Source organism: Mus caroli, chromosome 15 (assembly GCF_900094665.2).
Source record: "Mus caroli chromosome 15, CAROLI_EIJ_v1.1, whole genome shotgun sequence".
NCBI lineage: Eukaryota > Metazoa > Chordata > Mammalia > Rodentia > Muridae > Mus > Mus caroli.
The window spans coordinates 3,177,876-3,204,725 of record NC_034584.1 but is presented as its reverse complement, the minus strand read 5'-3'; the positions used below and the strand labels follow the sequence as shown (position 1 = coordinate 3,204,725).

General features: G+C 41.0%; 1 protein-coding gene across 3 annotated transcripts in view; it reads right to left on the bottom strand.

Moving 5' to 3' along the window:
• Positions 1-26,850, bottom strand: part of Fyb1 (FYN binding protein 1) — a 136,457-nt gene that overhangs the window by 32,297 nt on the left and 77,310 nt on the right. For all 3 annotated transcript variants that reach the window (XM_029470072.1, XM_029470073.1, XM_029470074.1), the window contains exons 3-7: positions 15,902-16,058; positions 7,025-7,071; positions 4,905-4,924; positions 4,382-4,416; positions 2,209-2,329 (exon numbers count right to left, since the gene is read on the bottom strand). In XM_029470072.1, coding sequence (XP_029325932.1) covers positions 2,209-2,329; positions 4,382-4,416; positions 4,905-4,924; positions 7,025-7,071; positions 15,902-16,058 — 380 coding nt within the window. The remainder of the gene's footprint in view (positions 1-2,208; positions 2,330-4,381; positions 4,417-4,904; positions 4,925-7,024; positions 7,072-15,901; positions 16,059-26,850) is intronic.

Genomic DNA, 26,850 nt, shown 5'->3' with positions numbered 1-26,850 from the left:
TTCGAGACAGGGTTTCTCTGTATAGCTCTGCTGTTCTGGAACTCACTTTGTAGACCAGGCTGGCCTTGAACTCAGAAATCTGCCTACCTCTGCCTCCCAAGTACTGGGATTAAAGGTGTGTGCCACCACTGCCCGGCAAGAATGATTTCTTAATAAAGTCAAATTTATTTTAGTATCAATAAATTGATATGTCAGCAAAAAAGAAAAACTATAAATTTAATTATGATATGCCATTACACTGATGGATTCTCACATTTACAACCCCAGTGTCTATTAACATCTGAGTAAAATATAGGTCTCACACTTGACAGACTCTTGGGCTCTTATTCACTGATATGACTTCTATACTGTTTTTTGTATTAACAAAATTATTTGAATGAATGTGTGAAGCAATGCATTACCTTTTTTCCCAAACTAACCTCAAATCCTTTGTTTTTCTTTTTTGCCTTAAACATAGAGGCTTTATTATTGTATAAAATTATTCCCTAGAGAAGTTATCTTTTTGTGAAATGTTTAATGTGTGTGGAGTTTTGTCTGCATATATGTCTGTGCAAAGCATGCAGTATCCATGGAGTGACTGCAGTCACAGTTTGTGAGCCACTATGTGGGTGCTAAAAAATCAAACCAGGTCCTCTAGACGAGCAGCCAGTGCTCTTAAGAGTTAAGCCATCTCTCAAACCCCAAGCTAATTATATATAAAAACTGCCCTAAGTCAATAAATATCCCTTTTCCTGAAGAGGAGACATTGCTCACAGGCAGGACACAAAGTGCTGTCCAAAATCTTTCTGGCTAGCCAGTCAGTTGGATTCCAAGTCCTTTGGGGGTAGCATGACTCTGACACAGCTCCCTGTCCCCTGCAATGAGCTCTGCTGTGGCCCTGTGCAGGGAGTAACTAAAAATCCATCTAACGCTTTGCGTCGGGTTGGTGTGAGGGCTGCTTGGCCACTGGAATTCTCTTCTTGGTAATCAAAAGTCCTGGATGACATTTGAATGCCTTGGTTTTTGTTTCTGTTATTGGTTTTTGTTTGTTTGTTTATCGTTGTTGTTGTTTAAGATATGGCTGCCTACTACAGTTCTCCAGGGTAGGCAAAGTCTTTGTCAAATCCTTGAAAACTATGGATACTCTCTTGTGAAAAGTATACTACATGCATTTCCCTGCATCAAATGTTTCCTTCGAGATCATACATCTCAGTAGTCGTGGACTCTGTGTGAGTAAAATGTCTTAGCTTTTGCGTTACAATCGTAACGTTCCTTGTATGCAGAAGACTTTCTCCAAGATGTCACGGAAACTCATAGTAGATATAGAGGCTTTTATATCATATTTCATTTAATCTTGTAACAGACTATAGGAAATGTCATTTATTTTCACGTTAAAGACGAAGAATCTGAACCCCAAGGCGTGAGGAATAAGTCTGAGAATACAGAACGGGTACGTACAGCTGGAATTGGAATCTAGGTCTGTCCCAACGACTCCAAGCTGGGTGTTTTCCTTGCAGCAAGCTGGGAAACTTTTGTTTTAACATAACAAACGCACTGGGAAGTTATACATGAGTCACACTTCGTAATCCCATGTATCAAATTCTCTAGAGAAATAAATACTTAAAGGAATAAATATTTAATGAAAACCATGTGAATTCCCTTAGAAGTGAAGAATAGTTTTGTAACTCACATCGTTGCTCCAAATACTTCTGAGGCCCCGGAAACATACCAGATGGCTTCCGTCATCAAAGATGGCACAGCCATGAGAGTTCAGCCTGTGCATGTAGCATAGTAGGGGTAGCCATAGAGCTGACAGTTACCAGCATTCAGAGAAGATAAAGGTCAGAAGTTGAAGCATTTAAAGAGGGACGAGAGGCAACAGGTCATAGACTATCACTAAGTATGAGGCTTAAAGGCAAGTGTATAGTTTGATCCAGAGACCAGGGTCTCTGGTAACTCCAGGGAATGTGGTTCATCCAGGAATACTATGTCCAAAGCAACCACTGTGTGATGTGCCATTGGGACATCTTTGTGTGTGAGTCCAGACTCATGGCACACAGTAATGATGTATTCATTTCCTCTGTCAACAGGAAATCCCTGGGTACCCACCAATTATAAGCTAGTTTTATTTTATTTTATTAATCCCATTTCATTTTTGATGGTAGGATAAGATGGTGTTTTGGACAAAAATAATGCTATGGCTTTATTCATCAGCAAGCAAGCTCTCACCTTGAATTTCTTCTTCAGTTCTTGCTCTTTCTTCTCTCTCTCCTTCTGCTCCTTCCGTTCTAGTTCCAACCTCTTCTTTTCTTCTTTTTCCCGTTTCTTGTCTCTTTCCTTAGATGAGTCTCTGTGAATAGAAATTGTTATGTTGTGGTTACATGTGCAGGTGTTCGTAGGTCAGGAACCGCTGTGCAGAGAGGTGTTGTCTACCCACTACAGAATGAGGTCTCCAAAAATGAGAGATGAAGGCAAGAAGCTAAAGATGTGAGAACTCTGGCTGTGTGAGATTGTTTGTAAAGCCAGAGGAGCCCATAGCTACAAATACCTTCTCTGGCAGTGCAGCTACTCCCCGCTGCAGTGTGCACCACAAGGAGGGAGGCACTGATCAGAAAGCCCCTGTCCTTGATGCTGGCAAGTCGCCCCCACACTTTCCTAGGCATGCGTGAGCACAGTTACTCAAACACATTCTAATCTAGAGACTACATGGAACAGGTTGAAGAATTGGGCAGAGGAAATTAAGACACCTGAGCTCAGCATTCAATCGAACACTATTAAAGATCCTTTGCTCTGCTTGCAAATAGGAACCCAGCATAAATATCCTCCGAGAGGCTCCACCTAGCAGCCAATGGAAAGAGATACAGAGACTCACCCAATCATAAGATGGAGCTTGGAAGTCTTACAAAGAGTTGGGAGAAGGACTGAGGGACCCAAAAAGGCCGGGGACTTCATGGGAAGACCAACAGAGTCTGGTTCCTTGGGGGGCTCCCAGAGACTGAACCACCAATCAAAGAGCGATCATTGGCTGGACCTAGACCCCCTGCACATATGTAGCAGATGAGCAGCTTGGTCTTCATGAGGGTCCACCAACAACTGGAGCAGAGGCTGTCCCTGAGCCTGTTTCCTACCTGCCTGACTGTGGATCCTGCACCCCTAAATGGACCACCTTGCCTAGCCTCAGTAGGAGGGGATGTGCCCAGTGCTGAAGTGACTTGATGTGCTGGTGTGTGTGTGTGTGTGTGTGTGTGTGTGTGTGTGTGTGTGTAAAACACCCAGAAGGGGGATTCCCTTTTTCAAAAGAGAAGGGAAAGGTGAAATGGGGGGAGGAGTTGTGTGAGCGGGTACTGGGAGGAGAGGAAGGGCTTATATTGGATTGTAAAGTGAATGAATAAATACCTTAAAAAAAGATTACTACTAGTTCCACACACTTTCTGTGGTGATTTGAATAAGAATGGACCCCATAGACTCATGGGCATGAATTCGAGGCCCACCAGGAGTGGCATTATCAGGAGGTGTGGCCTTGTTGGGGGAAGTGAATCATTGTGGAGGCTGGCTTTGAGGTCTCATATGCTCAAACTAGTTCTGGTGGGTCAGTTGCAAATGTTGCCTGTGGATCAAGATGTAGAACTCACAGCTCTTTCTCCAGCATCATGCCTGTATGAATGCTGCCATGCTTCTCATCATGACAATAATGCACTGAGCCTCTGAAACTGTGAGCCAATCCCAATTAAATAATGTTTTCCTTTTTAAGAATTGCCATGGTCATAGTATCTCTTCATAGTAATAGAAATTCAAATGAAGGCAGTTTCCAAGCAATTTCTTAGTCTATTTTAAACTCCATTGCAGAGTCATTTTTTCATATCTACTCAGTAGGCTATAATGTGGGCATCTGGTACAGTCCATAATAACTGGGTGAAGAAGATACAACACACACACACACACACACACACATACACACACACAGAGAGAGAGAGAGAGAGAGACACAGAGAGAGACAGAGAGAGACAGAGAGAGACAGAGACAGAGAGAGAGAGACAGAGAGAGAGAAAGACAGACAAAGAGAGAGACAGAGAGAGAGAGAGAGAGACAGACAAAGAGAGAGACAGAGAGGGAGAGGGAGGAAGGGAGAGAAAGATACAGATTTTGGAGTCTATCCCCTGACTGCTTTTCAGGTAGCTTCAGGTCCCGCATGGCAGTTTGTCACCAGAGTCCCATGTAGCGTTCTTGAAGAAGTGAACCAATTTCAGTCCTTTGTAGTAAAATAAGGAAGGTCATTACAGGCCAAACGTCAGTGTAAATAAAGCTTTTCCTTCCTAGTGCTTTTGCATACCCATCTGCCCTCTTATAAAACACTGTATTCATTTTAGAAGAAAATCATTATGGTAATGAAAGCAATGCATACATGTCTTCGTATGTTTCTCCTTCACTCTCTTGTTCCTGTCAAGAAAAATTAGATAATTACTGTGATTATTCCAAAAGGTCACACACATATTTCATTGACAATTTATTCCTTAAAATAAGTGTTTAACATATATCTCATTGGCAAATTGTTCCTTAAAATGTTTATGAGTTTATATAATTTGAGCCTAAATTGGCTTATTTGAAATTTTCTTTTTCTCTCTCTCTTTCTAACTGTGAGAGACACTAGGAACAAAATAAAGGAAATTAAATTCTCTGTCTTGTTCATAATTTAGCTATGCAGCCAGACACATGTTCAGCGTTACCCTACTCTACCATGGGTCAGCATGCTGACTGGCATATAATATTTCAAGCATTCATATATTAACTGAGGTTAGAAAAGGAAAAAATACTATTGGGACTTGTAAAACTTTTTATTTGTCTGTTTATAACAATACTATGTGAATCATAATAATTGTTAAGCATTCCATTTTAGCAATAGAAAAAGAAATATAAAAATATCTGACCTCTTCTAGATTTCCAGTACCTAAAGGATTGAAAAAACAAAACAAGACAATATGCTGTAATTAGACACACTTCAAAATGGATAAAATAGTACTTATAACAATTTAAAGTATAACCGAACGTAACGTTTTAACGCACAAAATAAAATATGTGCTTGGTATTTTTTTAACACTTGTAATTTAATTACAAAGTTATTTTATTAATTTTTATAAGATAATTCAAAAATAAATAACAGTTATGGTACCTATTATTTGCTTTATGTGGGGCATAGTACATTTGATGCATGTATTTATGTGAAATGATGTAAAGCAGGGCAGGGGCGGGGGGAAGGTGGAAATCACCAATAGTTCACACTCATTGGCATATTCTTTCTTAAGGATTTACTTTCATGAATTAAATAAGCTAAGGTGATTAAATTAAAAAAGACTACTCAAGAGTCTAGTGTAAAATGTGCCCTGCCAGATATCAAGCCATAATCTGATATTATGTTACTAAGATAATAACATTAAGCGCAGCCATAATAAAACAACAATGTTGTATTGCTTTAAAACACATAGATAGGACAAAGGGATAGAAAAGAGCTCAGGGACTGTACTGGGTACTTTTATGTCAATGTGACAGAGGCTAAAATTATTTGAGAGAAGGGAACCTCCATTTTTAAAAAATGCCTTCATAAAATTGGGTTGTAGGAGAACCTATAGATTAATTGTGATTGCTGGGGGAGGGCCCAGCCCATTTTGGACGGTGCCATTCCTGGACTGGAGGTCCTGGGTTCTATAAGGAAGCAGACTGAGCAAGCCATGAGGAGCACACCAGTAAGCAGCCCCCTCCATGGCCTCTGCATCAGCTCCTGCCTCCAGGTTCCTGCCTCCAGGTTCCTGCCCAGTTCCTGTTCTGACCTCCTTCAGTGATGAACTGTGGTGTGGAAGCATAAGCTGAATAAGCCCTCTCCTCCCCATGTGGTGATTCATCACAGCAATAGTAACCCTAAGACGGGGACTAAAAACTTCCAATTGGCCACATCATATACGCACACACATACCCACATTCATATATAGTCGATATACTATAGGAAGAGCATGAATTACTTTGAGTTTGGTTGGAAGAACACTGGCACTGTATACAAACTCAAGAGCAGAAAACAGAATCATGAAATGAAAACCAATATGAATTAGCTGAGGAGAGGCGCTGATTTCAGCGATGAAGCCAGTAATGGGTTCCCAACGTTCCAGGAGAGGGGTCCACACTCATCCGAACGTAGGTAGTTTGCAGAATCCAGTGGGTTACAAAACAAAAGCATGAAATAGAAAGGAGACTTGCACTGGGGAAGTGGTGTTGAGTGGGTAGGAGTGGGAAGAGGGAGGTGGGTGGCTGAGTGGGGGCAGAGTGTATGGTATAAGTGTACAGAGAGGCCACAGAATAAGTTTAATAAAAATAAAATGTATAAAAATTAAAATGAGATCTGTTTTATACCATAAGACTGGGAAAATGATGAGAAAGCTTAGTGAAAGGTGGGGACGTGGCCACATCCGTGCCTTGTTGCTGAGACTGTAGACAGGGTATGAGTTCTGAGGAGCACTCTAGTCCTGTCCAGCAAAGTAACTACCTCGGAGCACACAACCAGCCTTTCCACTGCCATTGCTCTATGAAGAAATGGCGTCTCTGAGGTCCACCTGGACGAGCCCATAGCGGAGCCCTGCAGGGTCTCTTCACTCCCAGTGAGACAGAGCTCGGTAAGATGTGCATTCCACGGTGTGCTGGGCGGTGCCTACTCACCACAGACTAAATGTGTGCACAGTCATGGAGTGGAGGCTGGAAAACCCGTGCACTGAGTGTTCTCAAAAAGAAAACTCCAGAATCTGCTTTTCATATAAATTACATGTATCCTTACATATAATCATATGAGAAGAATATGTACAAATACACACTGAGTGTTTTAGGATGTTGTCTGTAGTGAGAAAGAGAAGGAAATGAAGCATGAGAACGCTAAGAAATCAGTAAAACAGGGGATCCGGCCAGCATAGGCCAGTGATGGTAACTGGCCATTAAGGATGCCATGACATTTGACTAATTCAAACATGTACTTCAGATTAAAAAAAAGAAGAAGAAAGTTACTCCTTACCATCAGAGTGCATGACACCATCTTGATTTTCTTCATTTATAGGATGTCTGAAAACAAGAAAGAAGGAAAAGAAAAACACCCATGAGAATAAAGTAGAAGCTTGCCTTAAAGTAAAAATATACATAAACATATACATATAAACTGAAATTTCTTCTGGCCTCAGTAGACACTTAGCATGTATACAGTACACATACATACAGGCAAAACACTCTCACACACATAAAATAATGATAAATAACATAAAAAATACACTATCATCTAGAGACAAGCTTTACCCCAAACCAAAAATAAAACAGTAAGAAAGAAAAACCAAATGTCAGCAAGCCAACTTTGCATTCAATTAGCAATCTTCAGGAGGCAGAGGGGAGAGAATCTGCTAACGCACTAACAGAGACCCAGTCAGCAAAACCCGGACAAGGCTAGCCATAACATCCACAAGCAAACAATCTGATTTCCTTAATAAATAAATTGCAAGGAAAAAAAAAGAAAAACTGAGGTGGTAGGCAAACCTCCATGTGAAAGGTATAAATGCATGAATACATAAAATATGAACATGAATTATCAAAGACTTTAGGCTGTGAGCTCTTAGTCAAAGTTAAGGCACACAGGAATACTACGACTGAAAAATTTAGCAGGTCAAGTTGGCCTTGACCTAATAACCTCCATGGTTCAAAACCTTGAGTGCTGGGATGAGAGGCCTGTGTCCTGCTGATGGCTGATTCGATATCTTATGCTAACACACGGGGTTTAATTAGTAATTTAATCACAAAAGCTCTTGGGCTCTTTAAAGGAACTGATTTAATTCCAAAGCTTTTACAGTGTCCTGGGAGGGGTTTCTGTAGTGAAGTCTTTGGGAAGTCCATTTAAGGCAGCGGTGCTTAGCCTGTGGGTCATGACCCACATTGGGAGTCTGTATCCGATATCCTGCATATAAGATATATACATACAGTGCATAACAGTAGCAAGGTTACAGTTATGAAGTGGCAACAAAGTCACTTTATGATTGGAGGTCAGCACAGCATTAGGAACTATATCAAACGATCACGGTCACAGGGATAGGAAGGCTGAGAACCATTGGTTTAAGGTATTCAAAATCCTTAAAAAGGAAAGTCGGTATATTACATTTGTATATGGGGCATGAAACATCTAAGAATGGTTAAGTCACTTTAACCTTCACGCCAACACGTCGAAACCTCCTGAAGTTGGGTGGTCCAACCAGTAATGAGCAATTACTGTAGCTTTGTACTTACACACTTATTTATAATTGCAGTACTCTGGGGTTCAAAGCCAACCTGGACTAGATAATAAGTTTCCATTTCAATGACAAAGCAAAGCAAAGAAAAAAAGGTCCTTTTGGAAATAATTATTTAAATAATATTGCTAGGTGTGGACAAGGAAGAACAAGTTTTACAATGGAAATTAAGTAATGTTTGGTTTCAAAGCAGATCTGGACTTAAGGTTCTCCCAGCATCCCTCAGTCCATGCCTGGCACACCCTGCTCCCATCCCTGAACTTTCCAGCCTAGGGGTTGAGTTGCCCTTCCTCCAAAAGGCTCCTGCCTATATAATCCAGACATTTTGATCTCTCTCCCTCATTTCTCTTTCTCTTTCTCTCTTCGGGCACACACACTGTCTTTCTCACCATCACCATCATCATCCCCCACTGGACTCATCGTCTACTTTCTAAAACACCTGGATACATAATAAATAAATAATAATAATAAGACAAAAGGCATTGGCACATTCAGTCAAAGCGTTTCTCACCCAAGGAGATGTTACTTGCATACATAGACTCAATATTATGCCATATAAAATGTGATGCCATTTTATATAGGTCTGAGTTCATGAAGTTTATAGTATTAAAATAATAAGTATGAAATAATGACCCCAATGGCCATGACAGTGGAGAATAAAATGGACCAAGATGAGGATAAGAAATAGATGCAAATGTCCTGAAAAGATCCAAGTCCAGTTGCCACTAACTGCTCAGTGTTCCAGGAAGGCATAAAGGAGAGTTTCACAGAGAGAAGAAAGGAACCAGCCACAGCTGACCACAGGCAGCCACAGCTGACCACAGGCAGCCAAGTGGAGGCAGTGGGCAGGGAGGAGAAAGAGCAGGGAGCTTAACTGCGGAGATAAGTCCCTGCAAGCCGGCTTCTCACTACAGCTCTTTGTTTCCTGCACAGCCTAAAGAACCAAATGAAATTCATTTAATATTATGCCCGTCATTTTGGAGCACTCTTCGGGTGGGGTGGGGGTTGCAGCTCAGAGATAGAGTGCTTGCCTAGTGCGCGTGAGGTCCTGGTTCAGTTCCCAGGAAGGTAAAACCAAAACCAAGCAAACAAAGGCTCTATATCTTAACATTTAAAGGTGTGAAACTGTGTTTTTTATTTTATTTTAATGCTCTATTTACTCTTTGTAAGTTTAGCTTTTAACTTTATATGCCTCAGTCCAGGGGAACGCCAGGGCCAAGAAGTGGGAGTGGGTGGGTGGGTGGGTGGTTGGGGGAGGGTATGGGGGACTTTTGGGATAGCATTTGAAATGTAAATGAAGAAAATACCTAATTAAAAAAAAGTTTAGCTTTTAACCTTTTACTGCTGATTTTTTTTTTTTTTGAAGAAAGATCTAAGTGACGCATATCGTTATTTTATACCTGCCCTTTTCAGGAATGGACCCCTCCCTTGGGAACACGTCTTTCTATATTTCACCTATGAGAAATTTCCAAACGATGACTGGCCTAAGCCAAATATTGCCAAATGGAATTAGGTAAGGCTGTCTGATGTGCCAAGTCTCCAGTTCTGGAAAACTAAAGCACTTGTAGTTAATTACAAGATCACACTGGGACATTCTTCTTTAAAACAATCCCTGGTCCTAACTAGAGTGACTTCAGGAAAAGCAGTTAACCTTTCCTTTTCTGACCTTAGTCACTTCCCATTCATTATTATTTCTTATTACCTCACGTTTCCTGTCTTATTACTATTAATACCCACAAAAGTTGCTTTGTATATCAAATCTCAACCCAGGGTTCCATCTGAAGGATAGGCTATACTGATACAATTCTGATTCCTTTAAAACAGCCCTAAGAAATGTGCTATAGTAAAAGACATGGACTTGGACATTAACAGCAAGAAGCTCCCCTTCTGATTTCACTTCATTTGGTCAGAGTAACATACAGGAAAATGTAATGGGCGGCCTGCTTTCTGCCCACTAGGTGGCGAAAGAATTCAATTTAAAATACCGGTAACCTGCCTCCCACAAACTCAAGATTTTTGAAATGATTCGTGATTTCTAGTTCCCATTTACCTTCAAACCTTTCAGACTTGAGACATAAATTGATCTGAAGGACATGATTAGAAACTACTCCCTAGAATAACTTCAGAAGTAGGCTGGGCAGGTTCTGCATGGTCAAAGTCCCTAGCTCCCCAAATGCCCTCCCCACTTTCCCGTTGGAGATTCCACTGTGCACCCGGGAAGATCTAACCTCGTCAGTCATTTAGCCAAGCCCTCACTGATGCTGAGCCAGACTCTGTTCCAGAAATTCTTCCCAGTCTACAGCATTGTTTTTGCCTTTGCTGGTTATTTCTTATCACCATATATAAGCATGTTGTCATTTTCATATAAGCTCCATGCTACCCTTGCTACCTAATATTAGCTTAAGTTATAGTGACATGAGATCCTGCCTCAAAATATAGAAACAGAAACGAACAAAAATTCTTCCCATCCTAGTTGTTACTCCGTGTCTTTGCTTCACACCTTGAATAGAGTCTGAATGGGCTCTTTCCAGTTTCTTTCTACCTGTGTGCATGCATGTGCATGTCTAGACCAGCAGTTGAAGTTGGGGATCTTCCTTTATCACGTTACATTTTGTATTTCTCAGTGAATCCAGAGCCTTTGATTTAGCTACCGTGAGCCTCCGGACTCTACCTGTCTCTGCCGTATCAGTAACCCCTCTGCTTCGTCAGAAATGGGGTTCCATATACATGCTTTTTACCTGTGTGATGGGCACAAACCTCATGCTCCTGTGGCAGGCACTTTCCAGTTGCTAAGACCACACACGATCCTCACTGTGCGTTTCATTAATAAATTCAAATTCTGCTACCGTTCCCTTCAAAATTTATCCACAGTGCAGACATTTCTTGCCGCCTCTGCAGAGAACAGCCCATCTTGGCTAGAATGCTTCGGTAGATTGCCTGCATTTCTGCACCATCTAAATGGTTCTGGTGCTGCCCCCGAGTTTGCCCATCTACTTAAAGTGGCCTTAATCAAACAAAAGTCAAAAAACCTTGGTGCTGTGCTGCAACCATCAGGGGTTCGCATCTCACTTCTGTGACAGTCGCAGACTGTCACAGCACATGGAGCCCTTACAACAGCGGGCTCTTTCCCCATTGTGTCTCTTGCTGCTGTTAGTGTAATTCTGCTCGCCTCTTCCTTAGACTTGAGCCTTTCTGTTCTCTCTGTTCTCTGCCTTGAGCAGCCCCTCCCCCACAGCTTTATGCCCAACGCCCACATCCCCTTGCATCTTTGCTCCCTCGGATCTCTGTTTAAAGCTGTAATGCTATGCTGCCTGTAACACCCCTCACGTTTTCCTTTCCTGTTTTCTCCCTCAGCACTTGACCCTTACTGCCCACCACAGTGTCTTCCATCTGTCCGTCAGTTCCTGTTTCTCCTGCCCTTGCTTCATATAGAAGCAGAGATCTCTATTTTGTGCATGGCCTTCCCTGAAGTTCAATAGAAAAGACACAGAGGAGTGACTCAAAGGTTTGTTGAGTGACTATTTTACACACTTTTTTTTTTTTTTAATGTATGAGTACACTGTTGCTATCTTCAGACACATCAGAGGAGGACATCAGATCCCAACACATTGTGAGCCACAATGTGGTTGCTGGGAATTGAACTCTGGACTTCTGGAAGAGCAAGCAGTCAGTGCTCTTAACCAAGGAGCCATCTCTCCAGTCCCAGTGAATATTTTAAAAGCCCAATAGGTTGTGACTTGTGAATGGATTCTGAGTAGGGAGGGACCAGCATCCCAAGGATGCTCTGAAGGTGGGAAAAGAGGCTCAGAAATACATGCCTCTTCTACTTTTCTGCCTCAAACCCAACCCATCCATTCCTCCATGCTCTTGAGCATGACTAAGGCCTGTTTTGCTTTCATTTCCTCTATGTGTTTATCTAACTTCCCCTTCAGCGGGGGAGATTTCTCATCTAGATATTTCCTCATTGTGGAATTTATGGTTGGGGACTTTAAGACTGTTAGAGTTTTCTGTTTTGAAGAGTCGACTAAGCTCCTAGAGGTCACTAACTTGCCCATTTCCCCCCTTTCTGCACACCATAGTTAACTTTACAGTCTCTAAGTATAGATTTCCCAGGCAATGGAAAGCACCCAGCCTCTTTTGTTCTTTCCAAGTTCCTTCTAAGTTGGATCTTTTTTATGAAGTTGGCTGGTCATAGATAAGCCACGTAGCAAGAGGAAGCCTTAATATGATGGAGATTATAAACGACTCAAGGTTTATTACTATCAGTGGGCGTTGGAGATAACTTAAGGAAACAATATTGCCTACAAGAGTCCAAGCCTGCAGGGCGGGCTGTTGGCAGCCATCTTGTTGGTTTTAGAGGGAAGTTTTTTTGAGGTGTGTGTGTGTGTGTGTGTGTGTGTGTGTATTTATAGGGAGTCATTCTTGGTGTTACTTGAATTCTTGGACATAGCCATTCCTGAGGCAGCCATTTCTGGGCTTTACAGTTATACACACCAGTATTGCCTTCCTTGCTTAGGTGTGAATTCCTGCCACATGCCAATTAAAAAGCCATGATCCCAGCACTTAGGAGGCAGAGGCAGGCAGATTTCTGAGTTGGAGGCCAGCCTGGTCTACAGAGGGAGTTCCAGGACAGCCAGGGCTATACAGAGAAGCCCTGTCTCAAAAAACAAACAAACAAAAAAGACTCCAAGCATGTTGTCTTTTGTGTGATTCCTGCAAAGCTGGCACGTTGACTAGCATCCCATGCTCTACCACTGCTTTTGAAATCTGTACTTCCTTCTACAGCCTACTTAGGAACCTTATCCAGGACAGATTCTAGCAATGAGGTTTTCAGAGAGTCAGCACAGCAGGCCCCATGCTGGGTTTTAGAACAATATGCTATCAAGTCTGGCCTATGACTGACAGAGGAACACATTTTCTTTATAATTATACACTGCTGTAAAAGTTGCCTAGTTGATAAAATTATTTTTGCTGTGTGAGGCCTCATCAACTATATGCTTTCTGTCTAGGTTTTAGGTCTTCTGACAGGTGTCAGGCCTAAGGAAACCATGAGACAGTTCCCCTAGTCCCTGTGCAAACCTTAGTTTCTACCAACCTCAGACCGGTTCCTGGTGGAAGCTGCCTGAGACACCCACTGCTTTTTCATAACTGTGGTTTCTGTAGGCCCTTCTCATGCTTGTGGAATTGCCTGGAAACCTGTGCTTAGACAGCGCCACCTGCTGGCTGTCCTTTCTTCTTAACCTTATCGAATGCCAGCCTCTTTTGTTAACTGAACCCTGAGACCTGGGAGTCCTTTTAATGAGTCATTACACTTATGGGTGGTCTGGAGGGCCCCTGAAGCAGAGGATCTATTGTCAAATACATTTTTTTTCATAATCTCAATGAAATGATAACTGGCCAACAGAGTTTATCAACTTTCATATTGTTTGAGCCATTTGTGACGATTTCATTCTAAAAGCTTGCCATACTCAGAGGCTTTGCTGGAGCTGGTGTCTGGGGGAGGGCTTTTAACAGACTTTAGAAGTGCTAGGATCCTGGGCCCCCACTATGGTGTCATATGCCTGCAATCGAGGCGGAGGTGGAGGCGGAGGCAGAAGGATCTTTTTAACATCAAAGTCAGCCTGGGCTAGGCCAGCTAGGGTTATATAGTGATGGTCTGTCTCAAACAAAACGAAAAATAAAATTAAATGTAAAATAAAAGTAAATATATAAAAAAAATTCAGAGATCTAAATTTAATGAGTTAAATTGACCAGAGGTTAAAATAAACCTAGAAATAAGAAATATGATTTTATATATGTGAACAGAAAAAATTTATATGGAAATTAAATGTTTAAGAGAATATATACTAGTTATTTTAATTAGGCTAATATTTATAAGCCTAATAAAATATATTTAAATAAATATATAGATAATGCTAATTAGGCTAATAGTAGTAGTAGGTAGATGCTCAGACTTTGATTTGGTAGCAGACTCTACCAGCATGTTCACAAGGGTGTTTAAGTCTTCAAACAAGTATCTCTAGACTCAAATGCCTGAAAGGCTGTAATGTTAATATGCACACACATAGCAGCCCACATAGAAGACCCACCAAGCTGTACATACATACTTAGCAACTTGAGACTCCCGTGGAAGTATTATGATGTTAAAAAGAATCATGGGTAACTCATAAAAAGTGCGTTTTCAATCACTGTTCTAAATTGTAACCATGAAGCAATTAAGTGATTTTGTAATTAATACATTGCATTATGTGGATTATGAGCAAAAGACAAACACATCATGCTGGGGACAAGGTGAAATCAAATTATGCTTCTATAGTGGAATGTCACTGTAGTGTGTATAGTTTTGTGTCAACTTGACAAAAGCTGGAATCATCAGAGAAGAAGGAACCGCAATGGAGGAAACACAGCTATAAGATTCTGCTATAAGGCATTTTCATAGTTAATAATCAGTCGGGGAGAGCCATACATGGGCTGGTGGTCCTGGGTTCTACAAGAGAGCAGGCTGAGCAAGCCATGGATAGCAAGCCAGCAAGCAGCACCCTTCATGGCCTCTGCATCAGCTCCTGCGTCCAGGTTCCTGCCCTGAGTTCCTGTCCTCACTGTCTTTGATGATGTGGCATTGTTGGTGAAATAAGCCCTTTCTTCCCCAAGTTGCTTTTGGTCATAGTTTTCATCACAGTAATAGTAACCCTAACCAAGATAAGTTGGCACCTGGTATTGCTGGCCATGTCATTTTGGGGAGGATTGAGCTTTGAAAAAAAGAATGTCAGAAGTAGTGTAGACAGTGGAGGCCTGGCTTGTCAAGTTCAGAGGGAAGCAAACACTTCCCTGGGCTTTTTTTTGGGTGAAGAATCTGTAGTTCTGGTCAGCTGGAGCTGAGAAATTAGCAGTTCGTCAGAAGCTTTGCCGAGGTGAGATCGCCTGGAAAGCTTTTCCTGGGAGTCAGCGCATAGAACCTGTGTTCCAGGTGTGGCCAAGGTTGTACCGTATGTTCCCAGATGAACCTGGTAGTGTAGGAGTCACCCAGGGGGTGCTCGTTCTGAGGGTGTTGAAGGGGTCTTGGAGAGTATCTGAGCACTGTGTGACAGGGCTGGAGTCCATGAAAGGAGCCCAGGAGAGGCTTCTGGTGAAAGTGCAGCCCTTTCACCAGAAGCCCCCTGTAGTTTTGGAGATGTCAGTGCCAGGGGATGACCACCAAGAACAACGAGCGGCGGCAGCAATGGAGCCTGCTGGAGCCTAGAAGACAAGCTGTATGTGTGGCGGAGGGCAGAGCTGGAGAAGTAACCCAAGTGTCTTGGTCCAGAAGATTGTCAGTAAATGCCAGACAATTAGACATTGAGTTATCTACACTGCTGGAGTCTGGTTTTGCTTTGGTTAGATTGTGAGTATGCCCTGGCTCTTCCCACTGGAAGTAAGTAAGTATGCAACATAATTTTGACTTTTTTCCCAAGGAGCCCACAGGTGAGAGATTTCAAACTTTGAAAAGAGCCTGCCTTTCTCCCTGTCAACTGCCTACCAAAGTACCATGGACGTTTTCCATAGACCGTTTAGCACCCAGCCACACATGATCTTGCAAGCCCTGGCGAGAGCCTGCGGATGAAATTGTAAGACGGTCCTTTACTTACTTCAGGTCAAGAGGAGGCTTGATGTTTCTAGGGGGGAGGCTGGGGACTGGCGGGTGCGCGGGGTGAGACGCTGGCAGAGGTGGCTGGCTGGCTGGATGTGTAGGCGGAGGTGGTGGCAGCGAAGTTGTCGAGTAAGGTGTCTGGCTTTTGGTGGCACCTAAGAAGCAAGGGATGGTAAACTAAGAACTTACTGTTCCAAGGATGCAGAAAGAAACTCGAATAGAAAGAAACCTTAGAAATATACCACCTTGTTGAGCAAATGCTTTACAGTGTCTTAATATTTTATGGATATTACCTTTTATGAACTTTTTATAAACCTTAATTTTAACATTATTTTGCGAACAACTCTGTATCGATTTTATAGCACTGTCTTCATGATTTTGCAAATACATTTTATTTTCTTTCCATTAGATCTGTATTTTAGACCAGAGAAATCTAGTATTCACATCTCCTGTCCCCAGATCTAGCACTCACATCTACTGTCATCACAATTCACTTTGTTTTTGACAAGCTCTTTGATCTTTTTAAAAATTATTAAGTATTGATTCTAAGTATGTGAGTACACTGTCACTCTCTTCAGACAGACCAGAAGAGGGCATCAGATCCCATTACAGATGGTTGAGAGCCACCATGTGGTTGCTGGGAATTGACTCAGGACCTCTGGAAGAGCAGTCAGTTCTTAACCACTGAGCCATCTCTCCAGCCCACCCTTTTGCTTTTTAACAAATGATATTTTGTTTGGGCTCTCGTTTTTAAACATGGAAGCCTATGAAATCATCCCATGAGTAAATCGGATACATTGCTAAAATTATATTATAGATATTAAGAAAATTTAAGCATGAATCACCCATATTCCTACCTCTCCCACTGCCTATTGAAACACACGTATTTCTGAGTGTTATGATGTGAATGTATGATATCAGTATATTGTCTCCTTTCAATTCCTCTAATATGACTCTGTTGACTTTTATTTTATTTGGAGTTTTGATATGGGGTCTTGTTGTGTAGACTAGGCTCGCCTGGAACTCAGAGGGATTCACTTCCTCTACTGCTCGAGTGGCATAAAAGGTGTGTGCTAACACACTCAGGTCTCTGTTGCTTTTCAATTCTGCAGCATGGTACTCATTCTGTGGCATATTCTGTGGAATATTCTGTGGCAAAGAGCATGGGAATAAGTCCGTGGGCTCTGGTCCTGGCTTGGACCGGCTATTTCCTTCATTCTTTTATGAAATGGAGCTAACCATTATGGCCCCTTATATGTTTGTGTGGGATGTTATGGTCCAATAATATAAAGCACTTATGATAGTGTCTGGTGGGTAGTAAGTTCAATGTTTTATTTTTTATTTAATAAATTTTTGTAGAGTGCCTACAATATGCCAAGTTCTGTTTGAGATACTAGGAACGCAGCAGAGATAAATCAGACAGTTTCGATGGACCATTTAGAGACTGCCGTATCCAGGGATCCATCCCATAAGCAGCTTCTAAACACTGACACCATTGCATACACTAGCAAGATTTTGCTGAAAGGACCCAAATATAGCTGTCTCTTGTGAGANGATGCNGGNNCCTAGCAAACACAGGAGTGGATGNTCACAGTCAGNTATTGGATGTATCACAGGGCTCCCAATGGAGAAGCTAGAGAAAGTACCCAAGGAGCTAAAGGGATCTGCAACCCTATTGTTGGAACAACATGATGTACTAACCAGAACCCCGGAGCTCTTGTCTCTAGCTGCATATGTATCGAAAGATGGCCTAGTCGGCCATCAATGGAAAGAGAGGCCCATTGGACTTGCAAACTTTATATGCCCCAATATAGGGGAATGCCAGGGCCAAAAGAATGGGAATGGGTGGGTAGGGAAGTGGGGGGCGCTATGGGGGACTTTTGGGATAGCATTGGAAATGTAATTGAGGAAAATATGTAATAAAAATATTAAAAATTAAAAAAAAATCAGACAGTTTCTGAGGAAATATATAATGCCTAAATACATAAATAATACTTGATGTGAATTGTCACATAAATTGTAACATGTATAATGAAAGGTGGAAGTGTTATGTAACTGCATGCGATGGGTGTTCTCTCCAGCTCTGCATTCAATGACCTGACCATGGTATATTGGAGTTGGACCATATATATAAACACACTTTTTTTCTAATAGAAATCGAAAGCACCAGGCTTCTTTCGTGACTATCTTGAGAAAGTCAAGAGCAAAACACTGGTGATGCTGTTTAGACTTAAGAGTCCCATTCCTCCAGTTACCATATTATGAGCAGCATAAAGTCAAGGAAATATTCTTCTAGTACTTAGCCAAATATTTATAGCTTTTGTCTAACTGACCCAAACACTCACTCATCTCATCCACAAACGAATGAAGCTCTGACGTGCAACTTTATTACCTTTGCTTACCAATGACTTGAAAAATACTCAACCTAATCAATATTTCGGTTGGCATAGTAGTCACTTATTGATTGCAACAATAGACTGGCTACCAGAAACAACAATTATGTGCACTTGCTACATGCATATAAGCACACAGGCACGTACACAACCCCACACACTATTATTAGTTTTTCATGAGAATTTGACAGCATCTTTCAGTTGGTGCCTGAGAACCTTGCCCTGGCTAATGGGGAGCCTGGAGGGCATGGGGGAGGCACATTTGCCTCTGTACATTCCTGGCTTGCTTTGACTCCTTTCCCAACACACAATTCTCCATTTACTTTCTCACTTGACATTTTATGCTTTAAAATTGCTTGCCGTACCTAGTTTCCTTGATTAGGGAGATTGTGTCTCTTATCGTCCTTGCTTTGATGTGATTTTTTAGAGAGGGCAAGAGGGTGTGTTAATTTTAATTGGAAAACCTATTGTTTTTATATCAATTTAAACACTGGTGTAATTTTCTATCTTTAGATTTGTGTTTCTTTTAAAATGTTTAATCTATTCAATTCTTTGTCTACATTCTACATACCATGTGCTTGCTCTTATTTATTTATACAATACCTTTATTAGGAACATTAACCTCGGGGTAGAGAGATGGCGCAGGTCTTAGCAGTGTGTACTTGTATTTTAACTAATAATCTTCTAGGACCCCCCGTGGTTCATGTAGCCTGGTGTTGACTGACATGCTATTTCATGACCCATGGCAGTGCTTATTAATTTGAAATGCCTCTTTCACCAGAGCATAGATATTAGATTATTGGGCAGATGAAAAGGAGTTTTGCTATTTTAATTCATAAATAAGTGATTTGTAGCCAAAGAGAATATGCTGCTGTGAGTAAATGCTAATAAGCCATTGCATACATACAAAAATGTTTATGAGCCATCTGTGACCCGTATTTCAAGGATGGGATTTTTGGCAAGCAGGAGTCATTACCATAGGAGAGTGAGCTAAGGACTGGAAGGGAGAAGTTATAGCAGAGGGCCAGGCGATATCTAGTCTTGAGAGAGACGGTGTACTCAGAAAGCTCTCTACCTGCCCACAGTCTGGTGGACCCTATCTGAAGAGGTGTCTGTGGCCTGTGGTAGATACCTCCTGTTCTGCATGCCTCTCACCCACTTGCTGTTCATTGCTTATCATAGCCAGAGTCATGTTGGGAGAGTGTACACTCCTTCCCATGGGACTTGGAGCAGAAGGGTGGGTTTCAGTTGCTGGCAACCTTGTGCATCAGCAGGACAGGGCTTGCCTGAAAGTGCGCCAAGGCTAGAGAAGGGCACGACTCAAACAGAGAGGAATGGACTGGATTTGAAATAAAGAGGACCATTGGGAAATTGTTAAAAAGAAACAGCAAGACTTCATAAGGCACTAAATTAACTGTTAATTATTCCCACTCCTCATGACACACTGAAGTCTCCATGTGATACACTAGGAGTTGGCAGTGACATATTTTGCTTTGCAAAATCTGTGGTCACTCTCAAATACTGCAAAGAAAAACCATTTGCATCTATGAAAAACTATTCTAAAACAAAGTGTCTTAGTTTTCCTGGGACAAAGAAATGATCAGACTATCCCCCCTCTCTCTATATATACATATATATACATATATCTTTATATATTACTATATATAAAACTATATATAACCTTATATTTCATTATATATAACTATATATATAATTATATATATAACTATATATATAACTATATATATATAACTATATATATAACTATATATACATATATATAACTATATATACATATATATAGTTATATATATATATACATATATATAGGTAGATATGATATTACTGGATGATATTATTGGAGGTATATATATATATATATATATATATATCCAATGCAAAGAGTNTATATATATATATATATATATATATATATATATATATATATCTGACTCTAAAATCTCAACCATACAGGCTTCATAAAACACAGCCAATACTGAGATTCTTGTTAGGAAGAGTATAGGCATTGAACTATAATGGAATATGGAGAGATAGATAAACAATACACATTGGCAGAAAATGTCAGAGAATAAGAGTCCATTCCTGAATTTTAGTAGGGACCCTACAGGTGTTGTACACATGCAGTTTTAGTTATGCCTTATAACAGCCTTGGGATAATGCTACCATTTACTTTCAATTTAGTGTTGAAAACTGTTCAAGTTCAAAGTTGATGAGCAACAAAATGGAGATGAACCACAGTCATGATTTTGTTGTGTTTCTGCCCTTTCTGCTATGGTGTCTTGCTTTTCACTGTAATAAAACTGAAATTATTAGAAAATTCAAGTAGACAATAAATTTTCCTAAGATTGAAATATAATTCAACTATTTTTGATTTTTAAAAAAACCTTTCTTCTTAGGCCGATTTTATAAGGGTATTGGGCAAAACTGGGTCAGACTACCAAGTATATGTGGAGGGGTGTGTGGGATGCTAACTTTGTGTTGCTTTAGAATCTGATTTTGGAAGTCCAATGACAGGAATGTAGCCATCCTGGAGTTAGTAAACACTCTCAAACATGCCGCCCAACACTAGGAGAAGACTCCTCCGGAATTAGTCAGGGAATTGGAAATAAAGCCACAAAAGTATGTTAAATCTATGAAATAACAGCAAAGAACAAGTTTAGGCTTTTGTTGGCATTAGGAGACACAGATGTGAAGTTTGACAGATGACCCCTGCAATCCTCATCTACTAATTTGTCTTGTCCCGCAAGACTTGGGCACTTTGTTGGGTGGTCTGTGGTCGTCAAGAACCAAGACTAAAAGATCAGGAGTGTTTTCCTCTGAAAAGGACAGGATTGGCCAGAGATATAGAACCCTGCATCGGTAGACAGGGCTGGTTTCCTCGATCCTCCTAATGTTGTGACCCTTTAATATAGTCCGTGTTGTGGTAACCCCCCAACCATAAAGTTTTTTTTTGTTACTACTTCATAGCTATAATTTTGCTACTGTTATGAATTGTAATGTACTCTGATATGCAGATGGTTTTGTTTGATCCCCAAAAGGAGTCTCAACCCACAGGTTGAGAACCACAGTGACCTGGAAAGTCAACAGATATTTTAGTAAGGACCCCGACTCTTATCTCTCTAGTTCAGATGAAGGGGCGCAAGGGAAGGAACTGTGTCAGAGCACTGGAGCCGGAACCTGAAGCCTCAAGAGGAGATGTGATGGGTATTTTGATGATAAATCAGATAAGATCAAGAGCTGTTATGGGTCATATAATAGCATGTCAACCATGCTGAATTTTATCCTGTCATGCAGATAGATCACATTTATGTATCCACCCATAAGTTGGACAACATTTATGTTATTTGCACTTTTGTCTATGCTAAAGAATGTCTGCTATGAACATGCACACATAAACACAGACATCTCGATGGGCCTGTTCTCACATCTTGAGTGTCTATCAAGAAAAACATTGTTGGGTAACTCCACAGCTGTCATTCTGAAGGACTCTAGGTCAGTTCCTAGGTTCTGACAGCTTAGGCGATTAAAATTAAAAAAATAAAATTATTCTCGTGTTTGTGTCTTTGACCACACATATAAATAAATCTGTGGAATACATTTCTGGGAAGTGGAGATACTGCCCTAATGAACTGAGCATGGAAACACCCTGGTAAATGTCACATAGTGAGCGTCTTCCACTTTGTGTGTCTCTAGCACAGAAGAGCACCTGCTTTGTCATAAACTCAGCAACATTCTTAATACTGAAATGTAAAAGCACAGTGGACTATTGCTATTTAATTTGCATTTCTATACTCTAGGCTAAGGAATTTGAACAAGCCCACGAGATGGTTTATATCTCGTGAGCATGCATATCTCTTATAAACAAGCATACACTAATTTGTAAAGTATAGCATTTTATCTAAACAGTGTGCATGCCTCTGTTTATAGAGAGACAAGACTATCAGATCCCAGGAATTTTACAGTTAGGCTCCAAGGATACCCCCTAACTGGCACATATCTAACTATTTTGGAGAAAGCAAACTTTTGAAAATCTGCCTGCCCTTTTGAAGCATACCTGGTAAGGGTGTGTGGATGAAAACAAGCTGGAAAAGCATACATTCCCTTTTATGAATTTATTTATAGAATATAAAACATCACACAGAATATAGGTACATAGATAGCAGCTCCTGCTATGTTAAAACAATTAGAGAACTCTCAGCTGCCTTCAGTGTTTAAGGTCTTGAAACCACTGGGCCTTACTCTTAGTCTGGTTTTACAACACTTTTGCTTGCCTCAAGTCAGTATCTTCTGTTCTTATCTTCAAAGAACTTGTGAGCTGCAGTGGATGGGAAATTTTGCAAACCAATTTAGTTGAGAACAAAACACAGGAACTATATTAGTAAGAATTGCTTTTGATTTGAAAGCAACGTGCCAAGAAAATGTTAGCCAGCTTAGAACAGTCCATCAACACGGAAAGAAAAGTAAGAGCGAAACATGAGGGTCACACAGGGAGCCAAGGCCATAAGTAGGATGGAGGTGAAGAGGAGGAGATGAAAATGGCTCTGAGGATGAGTGAGAGGGAAGAAGATAACTCTTCAGTCACACCTTTAACTCCTCGTCTTATCCAAGACAATGACGCCTAGAGCAGTGGCTCTCAGCCTTCCTAACCCTGCGACCCGTTCATACCGTTCCTCGTGTTGTGATGACCCCAACCATAAAATAATTTTCTTTTTTTTTTCCGAGACAGAGCATAGAATTATTTTCACTGCTACTTCACAACTGTAATTTTAATACTGTTGTGAATTGTACTGTAAGTGTCCATTTGCAGGATATCTGCTATGTGACCCCTGTGAGACCACCATTTGACCCCCAAAGGGCTCATGACCCACATTTGAACTCCAGTCCTGTGCTTGTCAGCAAATACTAAGTCCCACTGAGCTATCGGCTTGGCCCTAAAACAGCGTTTGACATTAGCAGAAAGGTGTTGAGACCCACTGATGTAGAGTGTTCAATTATTGTTCTGGACTTACTGATAATACTCAGAATTTAAGTGTGAGAGCATGTCATCTCCCATGTGTGGGTGTCAGAGGACAGCTTGCAGGAGCTGGCTCTGTCTCCCATCATGTAGGTAGGTCTCAGAGATTGAACTCCTGTCCTCAGACTTGAAGGCAGGTGCCTTTTCCTGATGAACCATCTTGACAGCCCTTTCTTTTTTTAAGTCTTAAAAAATTCTTAGCCGGGCGTGGTGGCACACGCCTTTAATCCCAGCAATTGGGAGGCAGAGGCAGGCGGATTTCTGAGTTTGAGGCCAGCCTGGTCTACAGAGTAAGTTCCAGGACAGCCAGGACTACACAGAAAAACCCTGTCTTGAAAAACAAAACAAAACAAAAAAACCCCAAAAACCCCACAAAAAAACAAAAACAACAAAAAAAATTCTTTTCCCAGTCACAGCTCTGGTGGCTATTTAATTATATGTAACTGTAAAGGAAAACTAGTTTTACTAGTGATTTTATTTTTAATACATAAAATGTCATGAATTTTAATTTTTCAGTAATTTAATAAGAAATTGCTGATTTTTGCATCTTGCCCATTTAAAAAGGATGCCAAATATTAATTAGCTTATGTTTAACATTTTTAAAATATTTAAGTACTTTAAAAAGAAAGTCTCTATATAAGATAAGCTCTCCGTTAGATACTTGTAGAATACAAAGTATTGTTTTCTGTTTTCAGGCGGAAGACAGTAGCTCAGTGTCTTTCTTCTAATGTCAAACGTTGTTTTAGGGCCAAGGAGATAGCTCAGTATGATTTAGTGTTTGCTGTGCAAGCACGGGATCTGAGTTCAAATCCCCAGTGACTACTTAAAAAGGTGGGTGTGACTCTGTGTGCTTTAGTGTGGGTCGTGTGCTCTGTGTGGGTGTGACCCCAGTGCTGTAGGGGCAGAGAGGATGCTGGGATTGTTGTCGGTCAGTTCAAATTTATCACAAAGGACTAAATCAAAGAGTGACAGACCGGGATACTTGATGTCTTTATGTGGCTTCTTCCTGTGTACAGTAACATGTGTGCACATACTTCACCCTCCATACCAGCTTTAAAAGAGCACCTATAACATGCATAGGAGAAAAAGCACTAGAAAAAGCACTAGAACTCAAGTTTAGAAATCTCTGATGAACAATTTAAATTTTTTATTTTTTTTTGAGGGAAAAATAAAAGTTTAGAAATCCTTTGAGAATACTTTATTAAGAATGTTGGTGTCNCCCCCCCCCCCAAGACAGCATTTACATGTAGAGAAGGCATAAATCTAGTGGCAATAGTCTAGAGGGTGGTACAAACAGAAGCAGAAATAGCCATCTAGAGTGTCTGGGGCAGTTGGGCCAAAGCATACTTTTGACCAATAAATAGGCTCACAGTAGAGCTCATGAGGTTATTATAAGCCTTGTTATTATGGGAGGCCACTGCTGGGATAAATATGTGAACGGTAAGCCAAGATATTTCCATAATATCTTCCAGTTTTTGAGTGTTTGCAGCGAGTAAGCTAAATAAAACAATGGAGTTATGCAGAGAAACAAGCACACCGTGGGGTTATTCTGGTTTCATATCCATTATTGGAAATAAATGCTTAGGATGAGATCTGTTGCAATCTGTGCACACCTAATGAGATATATTGGAGATGTGACCTAAATGCAGAGGAACAGGAGGATAGTGGATTATGTGTGTGTTTATCACAGGGCATGAAGGCGATGTTACACAGCGTTTTCAGTTCACCCAGGGAGGTCAGGGGGGAGGGGACAGGATGGATTACTGGGTGAAGAAGCTTGACGCCAGGTTGACACCCTGAGTTTTACATCTGGGACCTTTGTGATAGGAGGACAGGACCTACACCTGGAAGTTGTCCACTGACCTCTGCATGTGTGTTGTGGCATGCACGTGCCCTCCAATGAACAAAACCCAAACAAGCAAACTTATGTTACAAAGGAGAGCGGAGGTGTGCAGCTTGAATTTCAGTGCCCTGCTGAAACTTTCGGGGCATTTAGGGTATTGGGTTTTTAGATTAGTGAGACTCAACCTTTATCAACTTGTGACAGACATCTTCTTTTAAAATGCATTTTAACAGACAGGTGTTTACCGTACAAGTGATATCTTGTCACATGTTTGCAGTGACATTGCAGGACATTAATACAATCAGGGTATTTAGGTCATCTCTGATCTCAAAAATTTATCATTTCTTTGTAATAAGAAGACCCTAAATCACTTTATTGATTATTTTGTTGTATCAGACACAGTGTTGGAAACAGTCTCCTTCTCTGTAACAGAACACAAGTGTTCCCTCCTCCCACCTGGTGAGTCTCAGTACACCTGTCACCTGTAGCCCCTGTCACCACTGCATCCCCTCTAGAGCCCCTGCTAACCACTATTTTATTTTCTACTTCACCAAGCTCAATTTTGACATGTTTTGTTTGTGTTTTATATTGTGTTGTTTTGTGTTGTATTGTTTTAAGGTGAGGTTTCTTTGTGTAACCCAGGCTGATCAATCCATAGAGCTAACTGACCTGGAGCTCAGAAATCCACTTGCCTCCCTGCCTCATGAATGACACTTTTTTTTTTTTTTTAAGTAAAGGGCTGATCAATCCATAGAGCTAACTGACCTGGAGCTCAGAAATCCACTTGCCTCCCTGCCTCATGAATGACACTTTTTTTTTTTTTTTTTTAAAGTAAAGGGAATAGCCGGACGGTGGTGGCACATGCCTTTAATCCCAGCACTCCCAAGGCAGAGGCAGGCGGATTTCTGAGTTCGAGGCCAGCCTGGTCTACAGAGTGTGTTCCAGGAAAGTCAGGGCTATATAGAGAAACCCTGTCTCAAAAAGCCAAAAAAAACAAAACAAAACAAAACAAAAAAACCCAAAAAACAAAAACAAAAAAACAGCAACAACAACAACAAAAAAACCCCATAACCCCAAAAAACCAAAACCAAAACCAAAGTAAAGGGAATACTCTCAAGAAAATGTTTATTAAGGGAATTTTCCTGACTCGTGGTTTGTCCAGAAAGGCTCTCTGATCCTACTACAACTATGGGATTTTAACAGTGACAGAGTAGAATCAGACCAGGCAAAGAGCCATAGACACTGGGGAAAGAACAAGAAGGACCACCTAAGAAAGTAGAGCCTCCCTCCAGCCCTGGACAAAACAGATATTTTGGGTACAACTCCAAGAAACATCCATGAAGGTTAACAAACTGGTGTAGCTAAGAATTAATCACACTGAACAGGGAGAAAGTACTGTTTGTTATTTCAGCTAGGAAAATGACTGTTGTTGTCGTTGCTATTTTGGGAAGTTTACTTCTGTAGAAGGTAGGGGCACCAAGTCAAAAGACACCACAAAAGGCCAAGCTGATAAGTCAAGACCTAGAGAAGAAAATGACAGGGTAGGTATGGAAAAGAGGAGATGAAAGTACTGAGGAGCAGTGCAGTGCAGAGGGAGGAGCAGTGCAGTGCAGAGGGAGGAGCAGTGCAGTGCAGAGGGAGGAGCAGTGCAGTGCAGAGGGAGGAGCAGTGCAGTG